Genomic DNA, 20,732 nt, shown 5'->3' with positions numbered 1-20,732 from the left:
GGCCGCCGCCCTCGCCGCCCTCCCGCCCGGAGAGGCCCCGGGACCGCGGGGACGAGTCCTCGGTCACGGACTAGACGGCACCTCCGCCTCCTCGCCGGCCGGTCCGCCCCCCGCGGAAAGCGACGCGCGGGAGACGCAGCGAGAAAGGAAGAGCGAGCGGCCGCGCGCAGTCAGGGCCCCGGCTCCGCCGCACAGCCGAGCCCCGAGGAGGCTGCGCCCGGCCGGGCGGGAGGAGCGCGGCGCCCCGGGCCGGCCCCGCGCACCTGCCCGCGGCCGGCGCCCCGGACCCACCTGGACCTTCCGGTCGCCGCCGCGGCAGCCGGAGCGGGACCGCGCGGCCTGGGCACGGCCGGGGCTAATATGCCCGGAGCCGAGGCGCGATGAAGGAGAAGTCCAAGAATGCGGCCAAGACCAGGAGGGAGAAGGAGAATGGCGAGTTCTACGAGCTGGCCAAGCTGCTCCCGCTGCCGTCGGCCATCACCTCGCAGCTGGACAAGGCGTCCATCATCCGGCTCACCACCAGCTACCTGAAGATGCGCGCCGTCTTCCCCGAAGGTGAGGCCTCGGCGCGGCGCGGCGGGGAGAGCTGGGGCGCCCCGCGGCCTTGGCCCCAGCTGGTCCGGAGGGGCCGCTCCGTCCTCCCAGTCGTCCCGGGAGTCTTGGGGAGGCCGGGCCAGGGGCTCCGGCTCCTGCTCAGGACAAGGGCCAGGGCCTTGGAGCCCCGAGACCAAACCACCTCCTGGCCTAGGGCTCGGCGGACGGGATCCGATCTGTGAGCGCGCTGCTCCACCCTGCCAACCTCCATTCCCTCCCTTTCCTTTCTTTACCTAGTTCCCTTTTACTCTTTCCTTCTTTCCCTTCTCTCTCTCCTTCCGCGGAGGGGAGCATGTGCGCCCTGCGGAGAGTGGAGGCACCCATGTCCGGCCTGTAGGCCCAGTGCCCGCAGAGCACCCTGGGGGCCGGCCTCAGTCTCGGCCTCTCTGATGCCCTTCTCTGCTCCCTTCCTGGGGCTGGGGCTCGGGAGGTCAGGGTTTGAAGAGGGCGAGTGTTGAGCCCGGAGCAGGCGGGAGAGAGAGCCAGGCGATGAGGGGGAAATGGCAGGCAGGTCCGAGCAGTCCTGTTTCCGGATTGGAATTACAAACCCACAGGGGCAGGTGCCGTGGGGCAAGGGTCTCCGGAGCGCAGGGTCCTCAGACTCGTGGTGGTGGGAAATGTTGGGGTGTTTTGGCCGCATTCTCTGCCAGCACTGGCCTGCAGGTGACCCAGTGACCACGGCAGCGGCAGCCGCGGGCACCGCGGGACTGGGAGGCCTGGTCACCGCACCTTTGCTTTGGGTCGTCCCGGTGGTTCTGAACCAAGGCCCCTGCAGCGGCTGTGCGCCCTGGGGGATTGTGGCTGCCTAGCGCCAGAGACCCCACACTTGGCGTGACGGGTGCCCAGGACCTCCGGCCGCCAGCCGAGGGTCCACAGGGCTGAGTCCGGCTGAGTCAGCTCTGAGCCCCAGAAACCCCGAGTGAGTAGGGAGCATGAAGGGTCTCTGCGGAGCGCTACAGGTGTCCTCCGAAGCCAGCTCCTGGGCCACTGAGGCCGCACCGGCCAGAGTATGGGCCCAGCCGGCCCAGCCGTAAGCTCAGCACTTTCATCTCCGCGGTGCTGAGCTGGCTACAGTCTCCTCTGGGTCTGGAGCTGCACTCACACCACCTCCGGGTGGAGCGGTGAGGGCCCGGCCAGCTCAGCTCTCAGCTCGGCCTCCGGCTTGCTCCGTGGCTGGCTGGGGAGCCGGGAGCCGGCAGCCGGAAGCAGTGGCCTGGCCTCCGGGTGCCTCCCAGCTGGGCCTGCAGTCGCTGGGCGCTTTCCTCCGGGGAGCAGAAGCCCGAGCCCGTCTGCCTCCGTTCCCTTTCACACCCTGATCTCTGGAGGAGCGGCTGAGCCGGGGCGGCTATTTGTCCGCCAACGGGGACCCCTCCACCCAGAAGCAAAGGTGATTCCCCTGCAGTTGAGGTTTCCATGAAAATTCGAAGAGGATCAGGTTTTACACTGGCCGGATCCTTCACACCCGGGAAGCAGGGTGCTAACCGGTGTGTCCCCTTGAGCTGGTGTTTTTTTTTTTATCCGAATGCTACAGGGAGGTGTGGGCCCAGACAAGGGCCCCACTTCCTCTGCCCCCATTGGAAATTACATACGAAGAAACAATCCGAAGATCTATTTCATGACTGGTTGCCAACAGATTTCAAATAAGCCAGAAATGAGGTAGAAGGGAGGTCTGAAGGAGGAGGGCTGATTGGAAGCTGAAGGCTGTTCGGGGGATTTCCAGGAAAACCTGCTAAGAATTAGGAAGCTGCGGGTCTGCTGCTGCAGAGAGTTAAATGGGGGCTCTGCGTTCCGCCCTGGAAACCAGTCTCCAGGTGTCTGGGCCCAGAATTGCGTGGCCCTGAGCCTGCTGCTGGCCCCTGTGCGGTTCGGTTCAGCAGTGGCCTAGCTGTGAGCCTCAGGGGTGATGGGAGGTTGGAATTCCAGGAGCAGCCGGGAGGGAGCTGTTTGGTCCTAGGGCAGTGATGGCGAACCTATGACACTCATTTTTTGGGTTGATTTTTCTTTGTTAAATGGCATTTAAATATATAAAATAAATATCAAAAATATAAGTCTTTGTTTTACTATGGTTGCAAATATCAAAAAATTTCTATATGTGACACGGCACCAGAGTTAAGTTAGGGTTTTTCAAAATGCTGACACTCCGAGCTCAAAAGGTTCGCATCACTGCCCTAGAGTGTGGGAAAGGGCCCTGACCCTGCTGGGGAGCCAACCCCAGGGGAGAGGGAGGGGGTGGTTCTGACCCGACTCTCCTGCAGCGCCGGAGGGGGGGCGCTGGCCTGGAGGGTGGACAGGCAGCCTCTGGACTCGTCTTTGCACCCAGAGGCCTCTGGCCCGCACCTCTGGGCGGCCGCACTGTTTTCCCTCAAATCAGTTTTGGGACAAGGAGTTGTGACGCAGGTGCCGGGGGAGTTTAGAAAGCGCTCAATTATGCTAAATGCCTGGCTTGTCTCTGCAGTAGCTCCCAAGGGCGGTGCGAAGAGGCGCTGTAATTGATTTAACCTGTTCTGGGGTTAGGGTCTGCACTGGGGATGTGGTTCCAGATTGGAGGGAGGCAGCACAGAGCCACGGGGTCAGGGCGCAAGCATCCGGCGGGTTTTAGGGCCACAGCCGTCCTGGGCGGTGCGGAGCTCCCGGATCTGCAGGGCTCTCGGCCTCCGATGGCAAGACACCCAGCAGAACCAACCTGCCAAGCACGGCCTCACTGCTCCGTAGCCCCAGAGCAGGCAGGGCCCTGGGAAGAAGGGTCTAGGACTTCGGGAGTCAGAAACAGAGCAGCAGAAGCTGAAGGAACCACAGGACTCTCCAGAGGAACCTTTCCTAGGAGGGTTCCCCCAGGCCCCACAGGAAGGGCAAGAGCAAGCCTGTGCCTGGCTCTCCCTTCCATCCTGAGTCCCAGGGGCAGGAAGAGGGAATAGGGAGCCCAGGGGCCGGTCAGAGGGAGGCGGCAGGAGCTGGGCCTTCCATGGCTCTGCTCTGTCAAGCTGCCCCACTAGACCTCGGTCTCCTTGTCTGTGAAATGGGCTGCACAGGGTTCCTGAGATCCATGCGAGGAGCCTGGCTGGGTGGGTGGAAATCAGACCAGTTCTTACCCCAGTCATGCTTCCTATGAGCTCACTGCCTGCGTGTCCCTAGCCACAGGCGACTTCCACGGGCGGTGTGCCTCCCTCCGTGGACCCCCCAATGGCAAGACTCGCTATTTTCTGGACCTGGACATTTTCTCCCCTAAGACTAAGAAGTGGGGGCCAGATGGGTAGGGAAGAGGGCAGAAGAGCAAGGTTGGCTCTTGAAATGGACTCATGAAAACTTTGAGTTATGGGTGGTTGGGGAGGCGGGGGTGCGGGGCTCAGGGAGGCACTGGGGCCCAGGGTCTGCCTGCCCTCCTTGCCATTCCCATGGGCCTTTCCTCCAGGAGAGCCCGAAGCACCCAGGGTGGACGCACTCTGCTGCTGTCCATAGTGGCCGTGGCCCAGGGCCAGCTCCGCCATCAGGTGCTGGGCAGTGGCTGCAGGAGGCCCCACAGCGTTGGAGCTGCAGGGGCTCCATGGCCTAACCCTCGGAGCAGAGATTTGACCTCCTGGGGTGGGGGGTGGGGGAGGGAGGGGAAGCCCTTGCAAGTCCCCGTCAGGGCCCGCAGGAGGAACTGGCCAGAGGTCCGGGTCAGGAATGGAGTTGGGAACTGAGGCTGACCTCCCCACTCCCAGGCCTGAGGACCCAGTCTGTGTGGGTGCAAGATGGGGAGGACCTGGAACGCTTATCGCAGCCTTTTGCTTAAAAGAAGCGGAAGCCTCGTTCACACACAACAGAAGCGGGTTGGAGGCCTGGTTACTCCAGTGTGGGGTCTGTGTGCCTTTAGATTTAGGCAGCACCCCCATTCCCGCCCCTATCCCCCCCCCCCCACACACACATTCCAGCGCCAGGGAGGAGGGCGCCGTCTTAGAAATTGTCATCCGGAATCTAAACGTTTTGATTCAGAGGATTTGGTGAGAGCAGACACACCTGAACAGACATGGGTTACAGAGCTAAGGCCTTTCTATACGCAACCTGAAATAATGTAGTTTTTTAAAAAATAGACTTAGTTTTTAGAATTTGGGCTTTTGTACCCTCTCCCATCTCTACTTGGGAGCCTGCCAGGCCGTGTGCCTGGGTCCCGGAGGGGAAGCTCGAAGCTCCGACTCAGAGCAGAATCTCCTGCCTGGTGGGGGTAGGTCTGGGCCGAGGGTATGCTCCGGGGCTGGCACTTGGAGGCAGAACTGGAGCTCAGTGCAGCTTATTCAGTCCCGGGACTCGGTGCACATGGCGGCCTAGCCCGCTGTTGGAGGCCTGGCCCCCTGTCACGCTGTGTCGTGGCCGATGCTCCATCCCACCCTTAGGTCTGAGCATCAGGGGTGGGGAGGGGGTGGTCTTGCATCTGTTGTCTGACCATAACAGCAGGGCAAGCTGGAAGCCCCCTTCCCTCCCCTACCCCGGGTGCTTGCATGGCCTTTTTGGGGCACCCCTACCTACCACCCCCTCACACCTGGTCCCTGCGGCGTGTGACTGACGGTTTGGAGCAAGGCTGGGATTTGCAGGGAGCCCAGGGAGATGCAGCATCTAAGGCAGGAGAAGGGTGAAGAGCAGCAAGGCCAGAGGCCCACGCTCTTCACACAGTCTCCCCAGCCTGCTGTCGGAGGGTGGAGGGGGGTGTTGCTCGAGCCCTGCCTCTGTGTGTCTGTGTGTGTGTGTGTGTGTGTGTGTGTGTGTGTGTGTGTGGTGGTGGTGGTGGTAGGGGGCTCATGGAGGGGAGTGACAGGCAGTAGATGCTGGCTCCCCGGCTTGGGGAGAGGACGGATGGCCGGATGGCCGTGGAGAAGAGGGCCCAGCAGCAGCCGGTCCTTACACCGCCCCCCCCCCACCCCTTCTTGACTTTGGAGTATTTGCAAATGGAGAGTGGGAACTTGAGTCTTCAGATGGCCCCCAGTCATGGGGAGGCCAAGCTCCCCCGTGTCACATCCCCTTTCTGGGAGAGGGGGTGGTCCTGGGGGGAGGGGAGGCAGAGAAGGCTGGAGGCAGGGAAGGGGTGGGAGAGAGAGAGGAGGCCAGACCACCAGGGTGGCAGCCGCAGCTGGACTGGCTCTCCGCTTGGCACCTGTGAGTTTAGCTCATTCCATCCCGCAACACCCCCACTTCACAGGTGAGACATAAAGGCTGCTGGCCAGGGCACTAGCCCATCCAGACCGGCCCAGCTGGCATTTTTAAAGGAGGGAGGAGGCAGGGGAGGTGAAGCCCTGGTGTCCCCTGGGAAAGCGTCTTATTTGTGTGGCCCTGGAGGCTGGGTGGGTGCTCAGAGCTGGTTGCTGGATGACTGCATGTCAGACGGAGGGACCTTAGAAAGCTTCCATGGCCGTGGGGGGCAGGGTTTACACTGAGCAGCGAGCCCAGCTGAGTGCAAGGCGTTGGGAGCCCACAAACCCTGGAAGGCAGAGGGAAGGGGATGCCTGGGCCTTTCCCCCTCCCCCTGACCTGGTGGGATTCCCAGCAGCAGGGAGTCCCCTGCGGTTTCCCTGCTGTAGGCCAGAGGGACCCAGACCCTGGTGGCTGGGAAGCCACAGGTGGGCTTAGGACTCTGGCTGGGCTGCTGCCCTCACTGAGCGGGAGGCTCCCAGGTTTGGGCAGGACAGCGGCCACAGGCTGACACCCTCGGAAGAGCTCAGCCCTCCTCCCCCATTTTTCTTTCAAAGCCCTTTGTTATTTCCAGATAAGGGCCACACACACACACACACACACACACACACACACACAGCACCTCACTTTTGGGGTGCATATTGGTTACAAACCTTACTTTATTAATCTTGTCTTCTGCCCAAAGTAGGTTTTTATAGGCCGAGTAAAAAGGCATCGCCCACTGTGGTTTCTAATGGAAGAGCTGGCAGCCGTCACCCTGGGTGGGGTGCACAGGGGATCCTGGGTGGGGTGACACAGAGTGGGATGTGAGGGAAACTTCTCGCCCCCACCCCGCCTCCACTCCCACCACCAGGGCTGGAAGGAGCATTCTGACCACATCTCCTCGGGCAGCACGGAGGCCCTGGCCAGCACTGGGAGATGATAGTGAGGGAGGGACAGGCTCTCTGCAAGTGGCAGGTCATCTGAATTCCTCAGAAATTGTCCAGGGCACCCCGTTACCCAGGGCACGTTCCCAGGTGAGGCCAGAGCCTCCCACAGGCTGTTGGGGTGGGGGGGTCTGGTGTGGGGGCCATTCCCAAGGGTGTAGACCTTCCCAGGTCACTGGGCAGGGATCCTTCCAGAAGCCAAGGCCAGGGCACCACTGAGCCCGGAAGGGCGGGAAAGGACAGTTACCAGGGTGCATCCGTCCATTTTCGGAAAGCTGAATTCCTGGGTCTTTATGAAATTCTTTCTTCATTCAAGCCTGGGGGTGGGGTGGGGGTAAATGGTGTCCTTTCCGGTGTGGAGGACATGCTGCTACTGCCCATGGACAGGCGTTGGGGGGGGGGGGGGGCTGCGGTCACCCCTGGGAGGGGAGGGGTAGGAGCGCTGGGGGAGGCTGAAGGCAGTCACACGGGGGTGGGGATATTTGGAGATTAGCTCCTTCTGGGGGGACCCGGATAAGCCCCTAATTCCTGGAGCCCGGGAGGAAAAAGAAAAGGTGGTGGTTTTTCATTTTTTTGCCGAACAAAGTTAGTGGAGAAGGGTCCCCAAAGCCGCTGTGGGGCCCAGGCCGCGGCTCCCTCCCGCGGGGGTGCGCTTCCACCCGGGTTCCCTCGGGGACAGGGGGAGACCCACGCGCCTGCCCCAGACTCCCTGTCCATCACTCGCCACCGTCCTCAAGGGCTTTGGGACCGCGGACCCGAAGATTATCTGTGGCTGCGCCAGGTTCCTGGCTCTGGTCCCCAAGAGGGTCGCGCAGCGGGCAGGGGGCCGCTCTGGCCCGGAGGTCACCGCCGGGAAGGCGGACGCGCCAGCGGGACCCACAGCCGCCCCGCACGGCCGGAGCTGGGGGCGTTTTCCATGGAAGGGAAGGGTTAGGGTTAGCCTCGGCCGCCTCGCATGGGGCGCAGCGCTACCTGGGGAGGCCGGCCGCCCCGCGGAAGGACTCGGAAGGACTCGGGGACCGACGGTCTGTTCCCCAGGTGCCGGCCTCACCCGGAAAATGCAGTTGCGGGCCGCGGGGAGGGAGGGAGGGTCCAGAGGCCATCCTTACGGGTCAAGGCGGTGTCCGCGTTTGGCGGCGAGGACAGCCTCGTTGGACCAAGCAAATTAGGTTATTTTGTGGCATTTCACGTAATAACAGGCAATTTCAGAGCCGCGAGCACGTGGGCGGCCCACGCGAGCTGCGGGCGCGGGAGGGCTGGGAACCTGGCTTTGGAGGAAACCCGCCCAGGCCTTTTGCGTTTTCATTGAGGCCGTGGGGGCGGCCGGGCGCCGGGAGTGACGGGTTTGGGGCTCGGGCAGGCCCTGCAGGTTACTGATTTGCTCTGTCCCCCGGCCCAGGTCTAGGAGACGCGTGGGGACAGCCGAGCCGCGCGGGGCCCCTGGACAGTGTCGCCAAGGAGCTGGGGTCGCACTTGCTGCAGGTAGGAGGGTGCCTGGGGGAGGGGGTCATGGCTGCCAGCAGCACTGGCCGGGCCTGGGTGGTGCTCCCCTGTGACCCCAACACCCGTGGGGAGGTTTCTTCCCTCCGGTAGGAGTAGGAGCGGACCCACAGGCCGCCACCAGCTGCAGAGGCTGAGGCAGCCCGAGGCGGTGCTGGACCTCGGAGCCAGCGGTTCCTCACCCGCCAGCGCTCGCACGCTGCACCCAGGCGGCGGGACCTTGTGGACTCAGCTCAACCAGAGCCTCCCCGGCCCAGTCCCACACTGTCCATCAGCCCTGGGGACACTGTCTAGGCCTTAGGGCGACCCTGGGTGTGGTTAAATCCTTTCCAACCTTAACTCTCCCGCCCCCCACCATTGTTAGGGAGCCTTGCGCTGTGCCTGAGGCTGTGCCAGGCGCTGGAGCCAGCGGAGCAGGTCAGGGCGCTCTGAACCAGGGTTGTGTGTGTTGGGAAGGGTTGCGTAAAGGAGAGACCCATCGCTGATAGAAGATTAACAGCTGGGATTGACTGAGCGTTTGTTACCGGCCAGATTCTGTTCTCAATCTTACTGCATCCTCTGGCCTCCCCACCCACCTAGAATGCGCTCTATTCTGAACTCCATTTTTTTTTTAAGAGGAGGCAGTTGAGGCACAGAGAGGTTAGGCAACACGCCCGAGGTCACACAGCAAGCGAGGGAGCGAGGTTCAATCCAAATGGTCCGGCGCTTGAGCCGTGGGCTCAGGACGTGCTGCGGCCTCCGGAGGCGCCTGGCTCACGGAGGGAAGGAGCCCTTGTTGGTTTGTGGTCAACCACTCAGCGCCCCCAGTTCAGTCCTCAGCTCTTAGCTGCCCCGGGCCTGGGGTTTCCCCCGCCGGGTCGGGGCGCACGGCCGGCCAATTCCAGGGCCAATTCCGAGTCGGCGGCTGGGGCTGGGTTTCAGCCTTTCAAACGCCCTCTCCAGAGCCTCCTCAACGACCCATTCATTCCGCTCCCGCCCTCCGCCATCCGTCTCTGCCACGAGAAGTGCCTTTCCTGCCGAGAGCCACTTCGCATTTCCTCCTGCTATTTTGTGTTTTCTTTAAAGGAGAGAGAAAAAAGTTGGCGGCAGGACGCGGTGACTTGGGTCGGAGTCAGCCGCGAGCTCCGCGTTGGGAAGAAGCAGATCTTTTCAAAACTCGTTGGCCCCGAATGTCCGAGTGTGATTGATGTTTCCAAAATGCGTGCGCCGGGCAGCGCGGGTCCGGGGATGTTTGAAACCTGAAGCTTTGAGGACGCAGCGCGGGGTGGCGGCCGCGGGTAATGGTGCTCCTGGAGCCCTTCCCGCGCCGCCCGCCCACCGGCCCCAGCCCCGGCCCCGCGGTGTTTTCCATGTTCCATGCTCCTGCGAATTATAAGTGACACTAATATGGGGACAGCTAAGTGCCTGGGAGCCCCGGCGAGAGCCCGGCGGCAAAGTCAACAGACTCCGGTCCCGCGCCGCCGCCCGTTCCTTTAGTTAATTCCGCGGGGAGCGCGGACGAGCGCCCTGGCCGTTTGCACACACGCAGGCGAATCGGAGGCTGTGACGGCGCACCCGGCTTCTCCATCAAGGATATTATTTTTAGCTACTGCTGGCAACCTGCAGAATTTGATTATGATAATTTTTCTTTTACTCATATGGCTCCCTGTCCGAGCCGGTTTCGTTAATGCCTCTCTTTAAGGATTTCGGAGTCAGGCAAGAATGCAAAATGTGCCCAAACGCGGACAGCTTTGGAGAGTGCCCTGTCGTTGATATTTGTGAAAGGGCGGGCGTTTAACTGGGGGGAAAAATGCTGTAGCTGAGTTAGAAGCGGGGAAGTCAGGCTTCTAATCAGGATGTTGATTCCACCTCAGCGGAGGGAAAGGGAATGAGAGTTTCCTTGGCAAAGAATTTTTGCAACAAAAACTCTGTTTGAGAAGAGAATGTCAGGGCATCTTCCAAGTTTCATTTCTGCTACATTCTTTTTAGGTCCCCCTCCATAGGAGGGGGGTATTTAGAAAAAAAGCCAAAGGTAATCTGGTTTCAATTACATGCTGTAAAAATAGAATTTGTGGCCAGAAATTAATTTGGAATATTTTTTATGGGGGCAGCATTGTGGGTTGTATGGATCCTTCACCAATTTTATTGCTTTTCTTTGGTCCTGGATCTAAAATATGAATGGGTAAATAAAATGCAGTTTCCTTTTTCAAAAACAACTTAGAGGTGTGTGTGTTTTTTTTTGTCCTTGCCACACATAAATATGTTCAGTACCTTTTTATTTGTCTTCATTACCTCTTATAATTTTCCTTTATTTTTTTGAGGGCTATCCAACGCTGGCAAAATCAGAACACCATGTAGGTAGTTTTAATTTTTTTTAGAAATTGATACTTCTTCTCCTTGAATTTTGCAAAGGTTATTTGAGATAATTAATTCTGTAGACATAGTCTGTTCAAATAACCCGGTATTTTCTTTTCTGGGGAGTGGTAGTGTTTGGAATTTATTATTCAAATGGTACTTAGCGGTAACTAGAAGATCGTGGCAAATAAAGCATATGTCCTCGTGGTATAAACACTGCCAATTATGACATAAAATGGTCTATATAGTGGCCGATTGTCCCCTAAGCACCATAGAACTCCGGATTTGTGCTAAGTGCTAAAATAACCCCGAACAATAAAGCTACTACATTTAAACTGGGTATGACAGGAATTCTCCGAACGTTTTGCCTGATTTTTGCGATGTGCGTGTAAGACTGTTTTTACAGCGCTTTAAAAGCGTTTGAAAGCCTGGTGCGGGGACTGCACTTTGGTGTAACTTACAGCCCTTCCGGGGCTGGGCTCTGTTTTCTGCATTTGACAAATACGTGCTGGTGATAATATTTTATACAATCCCCCTCCATCCCAGAGAGAGGACAGTTACGAGGTTTAACCCTAACGTAGACCTGTCGTCTCTGACCCGGACACTTTTTCTCTTCCAGACCTTGGATGGCTTTGTTTTCGTGGTAGCATCCGATGGCAAAATCATGTACATATCGGAAACAGCCTCGGTCCATCTGGGCCTGTCCCAGGTAGGTGGTACCTGCTTGCATGTGCAGCCTCAGTGCGAAGCGTGTGTTGGTGGACGACCCAGCGTGACCATGTGTTCAAGCACCTGCTTTGGTGAACCAGCAGGACCCCAAATCCCAAAACCCTCTTCTCAGGCCGTCCCGCGGGGCTTTCCTTCCCCGTGTTCCCTTCCACTTTTTCCCTTCCTCTTTCCTGTGGGGTTAATGACCAGCCCGTCCTGGCGACAGCCAGCCTTGTCCGGAGGTTCCGCTCAGCGGCCCGGCCTCTGAGAGTCCAGCGGGCTCTCTGTCGCTCGCAGGGGCTCCACGGAGGCAGAGTCTTTAGCCCATGTTCGGTGGCCTGCACGTGGAATTGTCGTTGCTGTGAGAGCGAGTGGAAAGCTGGTGGAAGACGTGGATTTTATGCAGCATGTGGTTTGGGGAGAGAGAAGGGGGGGGGGAGATTTATGAGTGTTCACATGGAATTCAGGGTAATTTTTCCTGAGTTTTTCCAGTTCAGTGGTCGTTTCAGTAAAGCATTTTATATGCTTGTGATAGAAACTCATAAAACGCAGTTTACTACTGTTTTGCACAGCAAGGTCCTGGTTTCTTCAGAACATTTAAATATTACTGATTTTTCTGGAACCATTTTTTAAAAAGGGGCTCATCCCCCAGAGGGAAGAACAGCACTCGGCTTTCCTTATCCCGGTCCAGCCGGGGGCTTGCGGGGGGAATTTGGCTGCAGCCTGGGCCGGTGGCGGGTGGGTCCGGATGGGGGGACGCGAACTGATGGTTGCCACTCGCGTTTCTGAGTTAGCAGGTGTGGAACAGGGTTCTAAAAGCCACATTTTTTTTTTTTTTTAACATACGGGGACTAAATGTTTCTTTACGTTGGGAATTATCAGAGCGCGCTTTTCCATCACACTAGAATTAATCAGATGCAGGAAATGGGCTCCCAGGAGGCCCGTGAATGGTTTGTGTTGCACCAGCCCCTTGTGTAGTTGAGCCAAAATAAAACGTGCCAACTAATGGGGCTCGGGTTTTCTCATTGAGAAACGAAATCACCAGCTCGGAAATCGCATCTGGCCTATCCCTTTTCTTTTGCTGCCTTTACGTTTTTTTAAAACCTGTCATTTGTTTCCAGCCTTCTCTCCCAACGTGTGTCTATCCTTATCCCCTGCGCCGATGTGTTTTGTATGCAGAGTTCTTTAAAGTGAATCATCTCATATTAGAATTCTTCGGTGTTTTCTTTTCTCTTCTTTATGAAACCAGGTCTCCCAGATAGGATTGACCAGGGCTTGGCTCTTACAACGTGACTCGTGAGAGTAGTGAGTGTCCTTGTAGAATGGAAAATGCTGTTGGAGACATGAAATTTACTAATTTTTTTTTTCCTATTTTGCAAAGTTTTTATTCTCTGAATTTTGACCTGGCACTACTTATAATTATTTAAGACCCTTTACTGGTGCCCAGCTGGTTTCTACTCCTGGCTTGACTTAATTTTTCCAGTCATGATTTATAAAACCTTTGATTAGTCTGGTCATGTCACAGACAAGACAAAACATGTCACATGCTTTAAAAATGACCGGTCAAACATATTTTAGATTAGGTGAAGTTACTGTTATGGAATAGCAAGTTTAAATCTGAGCTTCCTAGCAGCCAAAGCAAAAAGGGAAATGCATTCAGTTATGTGGTTTTTGTTGTCTGATAGGGCAGGTATTTAACCTCTGGAGTGATAGCTTAAGAAAAATAATTCCTCTCTTTCAGGATTGTGGTAAGAAACAAATCAAAGTGCCCATTTTATGTGAGGTACGAACTGTAGAGAGCCACACAAAGCCAGGCCTCATCACCGTTTCATTAGTGTTGTACTTCAAATAGCACAGAGGTTGCCGCAGATGGCAGCCACCCTTTGGTGGGCACACACAGGCCTCTTAGTCCCAGGAATGTCCTGCACATCGCGAGGCACTGTGCACACACCGGCAAATGCCAGCTCACTCAGTGGCTGCTCTCTCTCGAACCCCACACCCCTCCCTCAGTCATTTTTCTCTTCAGTTAAAATGACCCAAATATTGTGACAGATATGCCTCTGCCCACTCTTACCTCCACAGGGGACATCTGAGCAGAATCACAATTAAAATTACATTTACTTCTGGTCGTAATGCAGACATACGATTTTGTGCTGTGATTTTGAAGGGGGAGGGAACATGTTATACACTACCATTTCCCAAGAGAGACTCAGAGATGCCTTTGGCCTAGATGTTTCCGGAAGTTCCGATCACAGAAAAGGATGTATCAAACTGTGCAGGACAACTGACATATATTTTTTTCTGATGGCTTTGGCGGGACCCTCTCGGTATCAGTCTTCAGTTACAAAAACACTCGGGCGCGGAAGTGAGCCCCGCGTCGGGCATGTTCTGTGAGCTGTTAAATAAGAACAGCAAACACTGCCCCTCGAGGCCGCCTCCTGCCCACAATTAGCTGGGCAGCAGGCAATCTAGGCAGAATCACAGTGTGTATTTTTTTCTGTCTTCTTCACTTAAATAGTAAAATAAAGTACCGGAGAGGATGTCAAATACCCAACTTCTCTTTAAAATAAATTTTTTTTTTTTTTGCTTTTGGATTATTTTGTTAGGAAAAAGTCAGGCGAATGTATCAGCCACGAAAACTTTATTAACATAGGCTTAATGAATTTTTTCAAATCACCAGAGAGAAAAATGTTAAGAAAATGTTACCCCGTAGTCTAAGAGTGACCTTCACACGGGTTTCCTGAGGAATAGCGATCGGAACAGCTATCTTTCCAGCTTATGTTTACATAGTGCCCTTCTGTGTTCCGGAACTTTCCATGACTCTCCGTGACCTGGTTTCATTACGTGTGCCATCTTTCCCGTTTCAGGGTGAAACGCCATGCTAGCAGCGTCTGGGGAACATATCCCCCTTCCTTGGGTTGCCTTCCTGTGTGGTAATTCATAGCACAGTGGTAGTTTTTTTTTTCTCCACCTGCACTACCTAAATAACTATCAGTGTTATTGGGTTGAGGGTGTGAACATGATTGTGTTGTAAGCCCTTCTCAATTCAAAGCCTTTTATTAAACTTATTAAAAAGTTTGGAATAAGAAATCGACTTTATATGAAGAGTTCTTAAGTTTGTTTTTACTTTTAAATGAGTGAACACAGCGATCCTTACTGTCAAATTTTCATAAAAAAAAAAAAAAGAAAAATGACAGAGACAACCGCAAAATGCAAGTTCTCGCCTCGGCCCGCGGCCCAGGTGCTGGGAGACAGAGTCAGCTGCTGGCCGGGCCTTCTGTTTGGTGGGGACACATGTCTCACACATAACGATTCGCAGAGGCCGCGTTGGGGGAGCACTCGGTATTCACGCAAGTTTATTAAGTGGTTGAACTCCATGGTTTTTGGTTACTGTCATTCACTTATATTTGAAGAAGCAAGAAAGCTCCGTGTACCTGCTGTGTGCTGCCTCCAGCAGTTGTGGGCGTCCATGTGCTGTAACTTCCCTCACAGCGTCGCACACCCTGCATGGCATGTAGGAGGCTCACAGGCATTTTCAAATGAGTGTCGCTGCCCCGAGACCCCGAAGGGAACCGCGGATCTGCGATCGCAGCGGAAGCGCAGCCGTAAAAACAGCCGGTGCTGCTGGGGGCCCGCGGGCCTGATCCGTTCCCTTCTGAAATGAAGAGAAAGGGCAGCGTTTTATGTTTGTTGACATAACTTGAACCCTGAAGCTCAAACCACCTTATTTTAAAACGCTTCATTTACCGTAGTCAGCAAAACACCAACAAACCGGGACCGTGCGGGTCTGGAGAGCGGGGTGCCGCCCCCCCACCCCCCCTCTGACCCAGGATGTCCCCCTTCGGGCAGTTTATCCCGGGCCGTTTTCTTGGCAGGAAGAAAAGCTATTCAGCAAAATATTAAAAAGGCTCTCGGTAGGAAAGCAATCCGTTTTGCAGTTCCGGGGTCTGCCACGCTGGAGCGGCGCTCGGAGGGTCTGTGCTAATGCGGCTGATGGATGAGACCTGGGGTTTTATGGCGACGGCCGTAATTTTTTTTTTTCGAGGCAGTCGCGTTGCTTCCAGCGTTCCGAGGCGCGCGGAGATATGTAAACACAGGAAACGCACGTCGGCTGTGATTCCGAGCCAGGTCAGCGTTGCTTTATCATCGCAGACGTGTTCCCTAAAAGCGTTTCCGTGTCAGAGCCTGCTTTACTTCCCCGACAGCCTCCGGGTTTCAGAACTGACCCGAATGTTCAGAAAACCAGGCGTCTGGTCCGAGGGCCTTCGCTCTGCTCCTGCTCCAGCCGCAGAGGGCGAGGATGGAGGATGGGGGGCAGAGAGGCTGTTCTGGGCCGAAGCGGCTAATGAGAGCCCCACAGGCCCAGGGGCAGGGCCTGTGCAAGTACACGAAGCTGTTTCTCTAGGCAGACAGGTTCCTTTTTTCTAAGTAAGACCTTGGAGCAAACCAGAATGACCACCCCCGCCCACTAAAAAAAAAAAAACAAAGGTAGGGGAGAAATGATAGGCCAACACAAAAGTAGTCTATTTGGGCCCTAGCCGGTGTGCTCAGTGGATAGAGCGTCAGCCTTCCGACTGAGGGGTTCCGGATCAGGGTTTTGGGTCTGATTCCGGTCAAGGGCATGTACCTCGGTTGCAGGCTCCTCCCCAGCCGGGCCCTGGTCGGTCGAGCAGGAGACAAACAATCGATGTGCTTCTCTCACATCCGATATTTCTGTCTTTCCTTCTCTCTTCCACTCTCTCTAAAAATCAATGGGAAAATATCCTCGGGTGAGGATTAAGAAAGAAATTCTATTTTGTTTTAATTATTTTTATTTTTAAAATAAGCAATGGAAATTGGGAATCAATAAAAACAATGACTCCCTTATACCTGACAGCCCACCAGGCGTCTCCCACTGCCCCAGAAAAAAGATCGTCCGGTCCCAAGTGACTGGCTTACATGTTCCAGGTTATTTAAATGTAAGGATGAGTAGGAATGACTTGAAGAATGTGCCGTTTTTGCTACTTATTTTTTAATGGCCTCATGTACTAACTTTGAAATATATATATTTTTTTATTGATGTCAGAGAGGAAGGGAGAGGGAGAGAGAGATAGAAACATCAATGATGAGAGAGAATCATTGATCGGCTGCCTCCTGCACACCCCCTACTGGGGATCGAGCCCACAACCCGGGCTTGTGCCCTTAGCTGGAGTGGAGCCTGGGACCCTTCAGTCCACAGGCCGACGCTCTATCCACTGAGCCAAACTGGCTAGGGCCTCATGTACTAACTTTGGATGGAGGCGAACATCTATTGGGTCGCTAGGAAAGAGCCAGGCCGGGGGGTGGGCAGGGCGGCCTTCTTACAGGATTCTCTCCAAGGCTGTTTGCACAACATTGGAAGGAGACATCCTATATAATAAAAAGCTAATATGCAAATTGTCCCCTCGACTGTGAGTTCAACCGGGAGTTCAACCAGGGGGCGGGGTGGCCAACTGCCCATGGCCCCTGCCCCCTTGCCGGCCTGGTGGACCCCCCCACCCATGCACAAATTCGTGCACTGGGCCTCTAGTTCTATGAATAACACAGAGACTAGAACTGTGAACAACGCCGGGCCAGGGACCAGGTCACTTCCCGGGCCAGGGACGTAATTTGCTCTGACTGAAAGGGCATCTCAGGCTTTGGAACAAAGTGGAAGCCCTGGCTCCGAGGAGAGGGGTGAATGCCTTCACCTCCCTGTGGTCCCCGGGGAAGAGCTGGTGGCCTCGCTGGTTTGGAAAGGTGGGGACGCTCCCCATTAAGGCTTTGGCCGGTAGTCCTGCTGCGTGAGGTGGCACCATCCGGGCTGCCCCATGGCAAGGTCAGGTCCTCTCTGCTCTGCTGAGGGCAAGGAGGCTCCCAACAACACACTCAACAGAAATACGGCGGGGGGGGGGGGGGGGGCGGTGTGGAACCAGCGCTGGCGAGCCTGCCCTCGCTCAGCTGGCCCTCTGCCCCGGAGCAGGGCTTGGAGTTCTGCACGCCCACCCCAGGGGCCCTGCCACCCTCGGGCGGTGCCCCGCCCAACCTGAGTTTCTTCTCCCACTCGGCTTTGGGGGCTACTCCGGCTGTGGAGGAAGTGCCATCCCTGCGCTGGGCCCCCTGACCCATCCCGGGTGCGCTGGCTCTCCGTCCTCACCTCCGAAGTAGGACCCACACGGCTGCTCAGGAGGCTGCTCTGACGGCCGGCGGCAGTTTCTAGAATGTTGCCCACCAGTGCCCGTGCCAGGAAGGGTGAGGGGCGAGGGGGCCTGGTCGGGAGACTGTCATTCCCGATGGTGGCACTGGCACTCGTGTTGGGGGAATATAGAAACTTCTCGGGGCTCAGAAGCGAATCGCTGGGACCCCTGTGTGAAGGTCACCGTGATGGTGGTGTCCTGGCCCCCTGGCCCCGCAAAGCAGGTGCTGCCCATCGCGGCCGCGCCTCCAGGTGTCTGTCCTCTGTGGGGTGTGTCAGGGTTGGGCGGTGTCTGAACCCAGGGTCACATAGCTCCGTGGGGTGGGCCCCAGCCGCACCCATAGGTGGGAACCGGGGTCAGCACAGTCATCGTGGGCCGAGGAGGCCCGAGGCGTCTCCCCGGCGGTGCCCCGGGAGCAGAGCTGCAGGAGAAGGGCAACCTCAGGGGTGGGTCGGCTCCTGCCTCTCACCTCCGAGGGGGCGAGGCTCCCGAGACCTCGCTGTGGTCCATGGCTGACCATCTCCTCAGGCAGCAGGAGGCTGCTGCCCAGACCATGAGGGTCCCCACCTCTGACACACCTTTTCTTTTTATTTAATTTAAAAACCATTTTTATTGATTTCAGAGAGCAAGGGAGAGGGAGAGAGAGAGAAACATCAATGATGAGAGAGAATCATTGATCGGCTGCCTCCTGTGCACCCCAAACTGGGGATCGAGCCAGCAACCCGGGCATGTGCCCTGACGGGGAATTGAACCCTGACCTCCTGGTTCATAGGTCAGTGCTCAACCGCTAAGCCACGCCAGCTGGGCCATGGCTCACCTTTTTCATCCTTCACTCTCCAGTTCCTCCTGCTCAGGACTCTGTTTTCAGCTCAAACCTCTCTGTCCTTGCGGAGAGTGTGGGAGAAGGTTTGGAAAAGGCAGGTGTGTCCGCGCCGGGAGGAGGGTGGGCGGTCCGCGGAGTCCCTGCAGGCGCAGACCTGTGGTCCGCACGACATCCCCCTCCCCGCAGTCCCGGGAGGACTCCTGACCCCCTCCCTCTGCGGCAGGTGGAGCTCACGGGCAACAGCATCTATGAGTACATCCACCCGTCCGACCACGACGAGATGACGGCCGTGCTGGCGGCCCACCAGCCCCTTCACCATCACCTGCTCCAAGGTATGTCTCCTCTGCCGGAAAGAAACCAGCAGGAAAACCAGGCGGTGCTCTCGGGTGTGACCTGAGGGTCTCTCTCCCCGCACTGCCCAGCCAGGGCCTCAGCGAGCCCGCGGCTCCCACCGAGCGGGGTTGGCCTTCGTGCCTCTGTCCGTCAAGCAGCACGTCTGAGCCCCCGCCGGGTGCTGGTGGCTGTGATGGGTGCCGGTGGGAGGGGAAGCGGGTGGCCCAGGGCTACTCCCTAACGTGCTCTGCGCCCAGCCTTCCGGCCACACAGGCCTGGGCCGGGCTCCTTAACCAGGGGGCCGAGGTTAGAACGTGAGCTTGTGAGATCGAATGGGGAGATTATGTTTATTCCTCTGGTTGCAACCAGTGTCTCCTTTGGGTATGGATTGTGGACAGGAGGCTGCGTCCCCTCCCTTTGCTCCTTGGAACTGTCAGGCGTCCCAAGGCCCCACGACCGGGTCAGGTTCCTTACTGTGCTGAGAAAGCAGCACGGTGACACGCACATCCCCCTTGTTTTAATGCCGGAACGACTGCGGTTCGACGGTAACCACCCGTTTGGTTCTCGTCTGTGTCATTCATGCGCTCAGAGGCGGCAGTCTGCATGGGGATTTGTAGGTCTTGTCACGACACAGATCAGGTGAGAAGCCCCGGTCTAGACGGAGGCAGGTCCATCCCACTGGCCGAGCTCCATTGGGGACATGGCCCTCCTCCTGAGCCCCCCGTCATGTCACAGACTGGCGGGGTCCCCACTGTGGTCGGCCCGTGTCAGCACGGACAGGGCGAGGCTGCTGGTGCGGAAGGGAGAGGTCCTGACACAGGTGGTCCTTCAGTGACAGCTGCCGTGTGTGCTTGGAAGACACGGAGCCTGTCCCAGGCCCGGCCTGGTGACTCCCCTGACATCCAATGAGACCAACCGGCGGGGGGCCAAGGGTCTCCGGTCTGCCTGGGGCTGTGGCGGCCTGTGTGGCCGAGACCCCTGTGGGGCGGGGGGCGCCGAGTCTGAGGGGAGGATGTGGCACTGGACACTGACTCTCACGGGAAGACACGGACGCCCAAAGAGTCGTCGGAGCCTCCGGTTGTCATTGTTCCCAAAGATCCAGGGCTGCTGCGAGGGAGCGGGCCTTGTCCAGCGCCCTGGCTCCTTCCTTCCCCCCACGGCCCCGCTCGTTAAAACCGGGCAGAAAATGACAGTGAGCAAACCTTGGGGACATGCTGGTCCCCTCCCCGGCTCCTGTGGGCACTGCCGAGGCAGGGACTGCGGAGAAGCACAGGCCCAGGGCAGGCCACCCGGCTGCCGGCCACAGCAGAGTGTGTGGGACTGGGGCTCACAGTGTGGGGTTGGGCTCACAGTGAGGGGCTGGGGCTCACAGTGCGGGATTAGGGCTCACAGTGCGGGATTAGGGCTCACAGTGCGGGGCTGGGGCTCACAGTGCGGGGCTGGGGCTCACAGTGCGGGATTGGGGCTCACAGTGCGGGATTGGGGCTCACAGTGCGGGGCTGGGGCTCACAGTGCGGGATTGGGGCTCACAGTGAGGGACTGGGGCTCACAGTGCGGGATTGGGGCTCACAGTGAGGGACTGGGGCTCACAGTGTGGGATTGGGGCTCACAGTGCGGGGCTGGGGCTCACAGTGTGGGGCTGGGGCTCACAGTGAGGGGCTGGGGCTCACAGTGAGGGGCTGGGGCTCACAGTGAGGGGCTGGGGCTCACAGTGCGGGATTGGGGCTCACAGTGAGGGACTGGGGCTCAGAGTGTGGGACTGGGGCTCACAGTGTGGGACTGGGGCTCACAGTCTGGGGCTGGGGCTCACAGTGCGGGGCTGGGGCTCACAGTGCGGGGCTGGGGCTCACAGTGCGGGACTGGGGCTCACAGTGCGGGGCTGGGGCTCACAGCTGGGGCTCACAGTGCGGGGCTGGGGCTCACAGTGCGGGACTGGGGCTCACAGTGCGGGGCTGGGGCTCACAGTGCGGGATTGGGGCTCACAGTGCGGGATTGGGGCTCACAGTGAGGGATTGGGGCTCACAGTGAGGGGCTGGGGCTCACAGTGCGGGATTGGGGCTCACAGTGCGGGATTGGGGCTCACAGTGCGGGGCTGGGGCTCACAGTGCGGGATTGGGGCTCACAGTGCGGGATTGGGGCTCACAGTGAGGGGCTGGGGCT

At 57.6% G+C, this 20,732-nt stretch overlaps 1 protein-coding gene across 1 annotated transcript in view; it reads left to right on the top strand.

Moving 5' to 3' along the window:
* Window positions 1-380: 380 nt before the first annotated feature.
* SIM2 (SIM bHLH transcription factor 2) overlaps window positions 381-20,732 on the top strand; it is a 43,395-nt gene continuing 23,043 nt past the window's right edge. The window contains exons 1-4 of the mRNA XM_070407215.1: window positions 381-555; window positions 8,080-8,162; window positions 11,134-11,223; window positions 18,463-18,571. Coding sequence (XP_070263316.1) covers window positions 381-555; window positions 8,080-8,162; window positions 11,134-11,223; window positions 18,463-18,571 — 457 coding nt within the window. The remainder of the gene's footprint in view (window positions 556-8,079; window positions 8,163-11,133; window positions 11,224-18,462; window positions 18,572-20,732) is intronic.

The sequence above is a fragment of the Myotis yumanensis genome, unplaced genomic scaffold, assembly GCF_028538775.1.
Source record: "Myotis yumanensis isolate MYYU_CA2020_CCGP unplaced genomic scaffold, mMyoYum1.0.hap1 SCAF_2, whole genome shotgun sequence".
Classification (NCBI taxonomy): Eukaryota; Metazoa; Chordata; class Mammalia; order Chiroptera; family Vespertilionidae; genus Myotis; species Myotis yumanensis.
The sequence above is the reverse complement of the archived record's forward strand: the minus strand, read 5'-3'. Positions and strand labels throughout refer to the sequence as shown.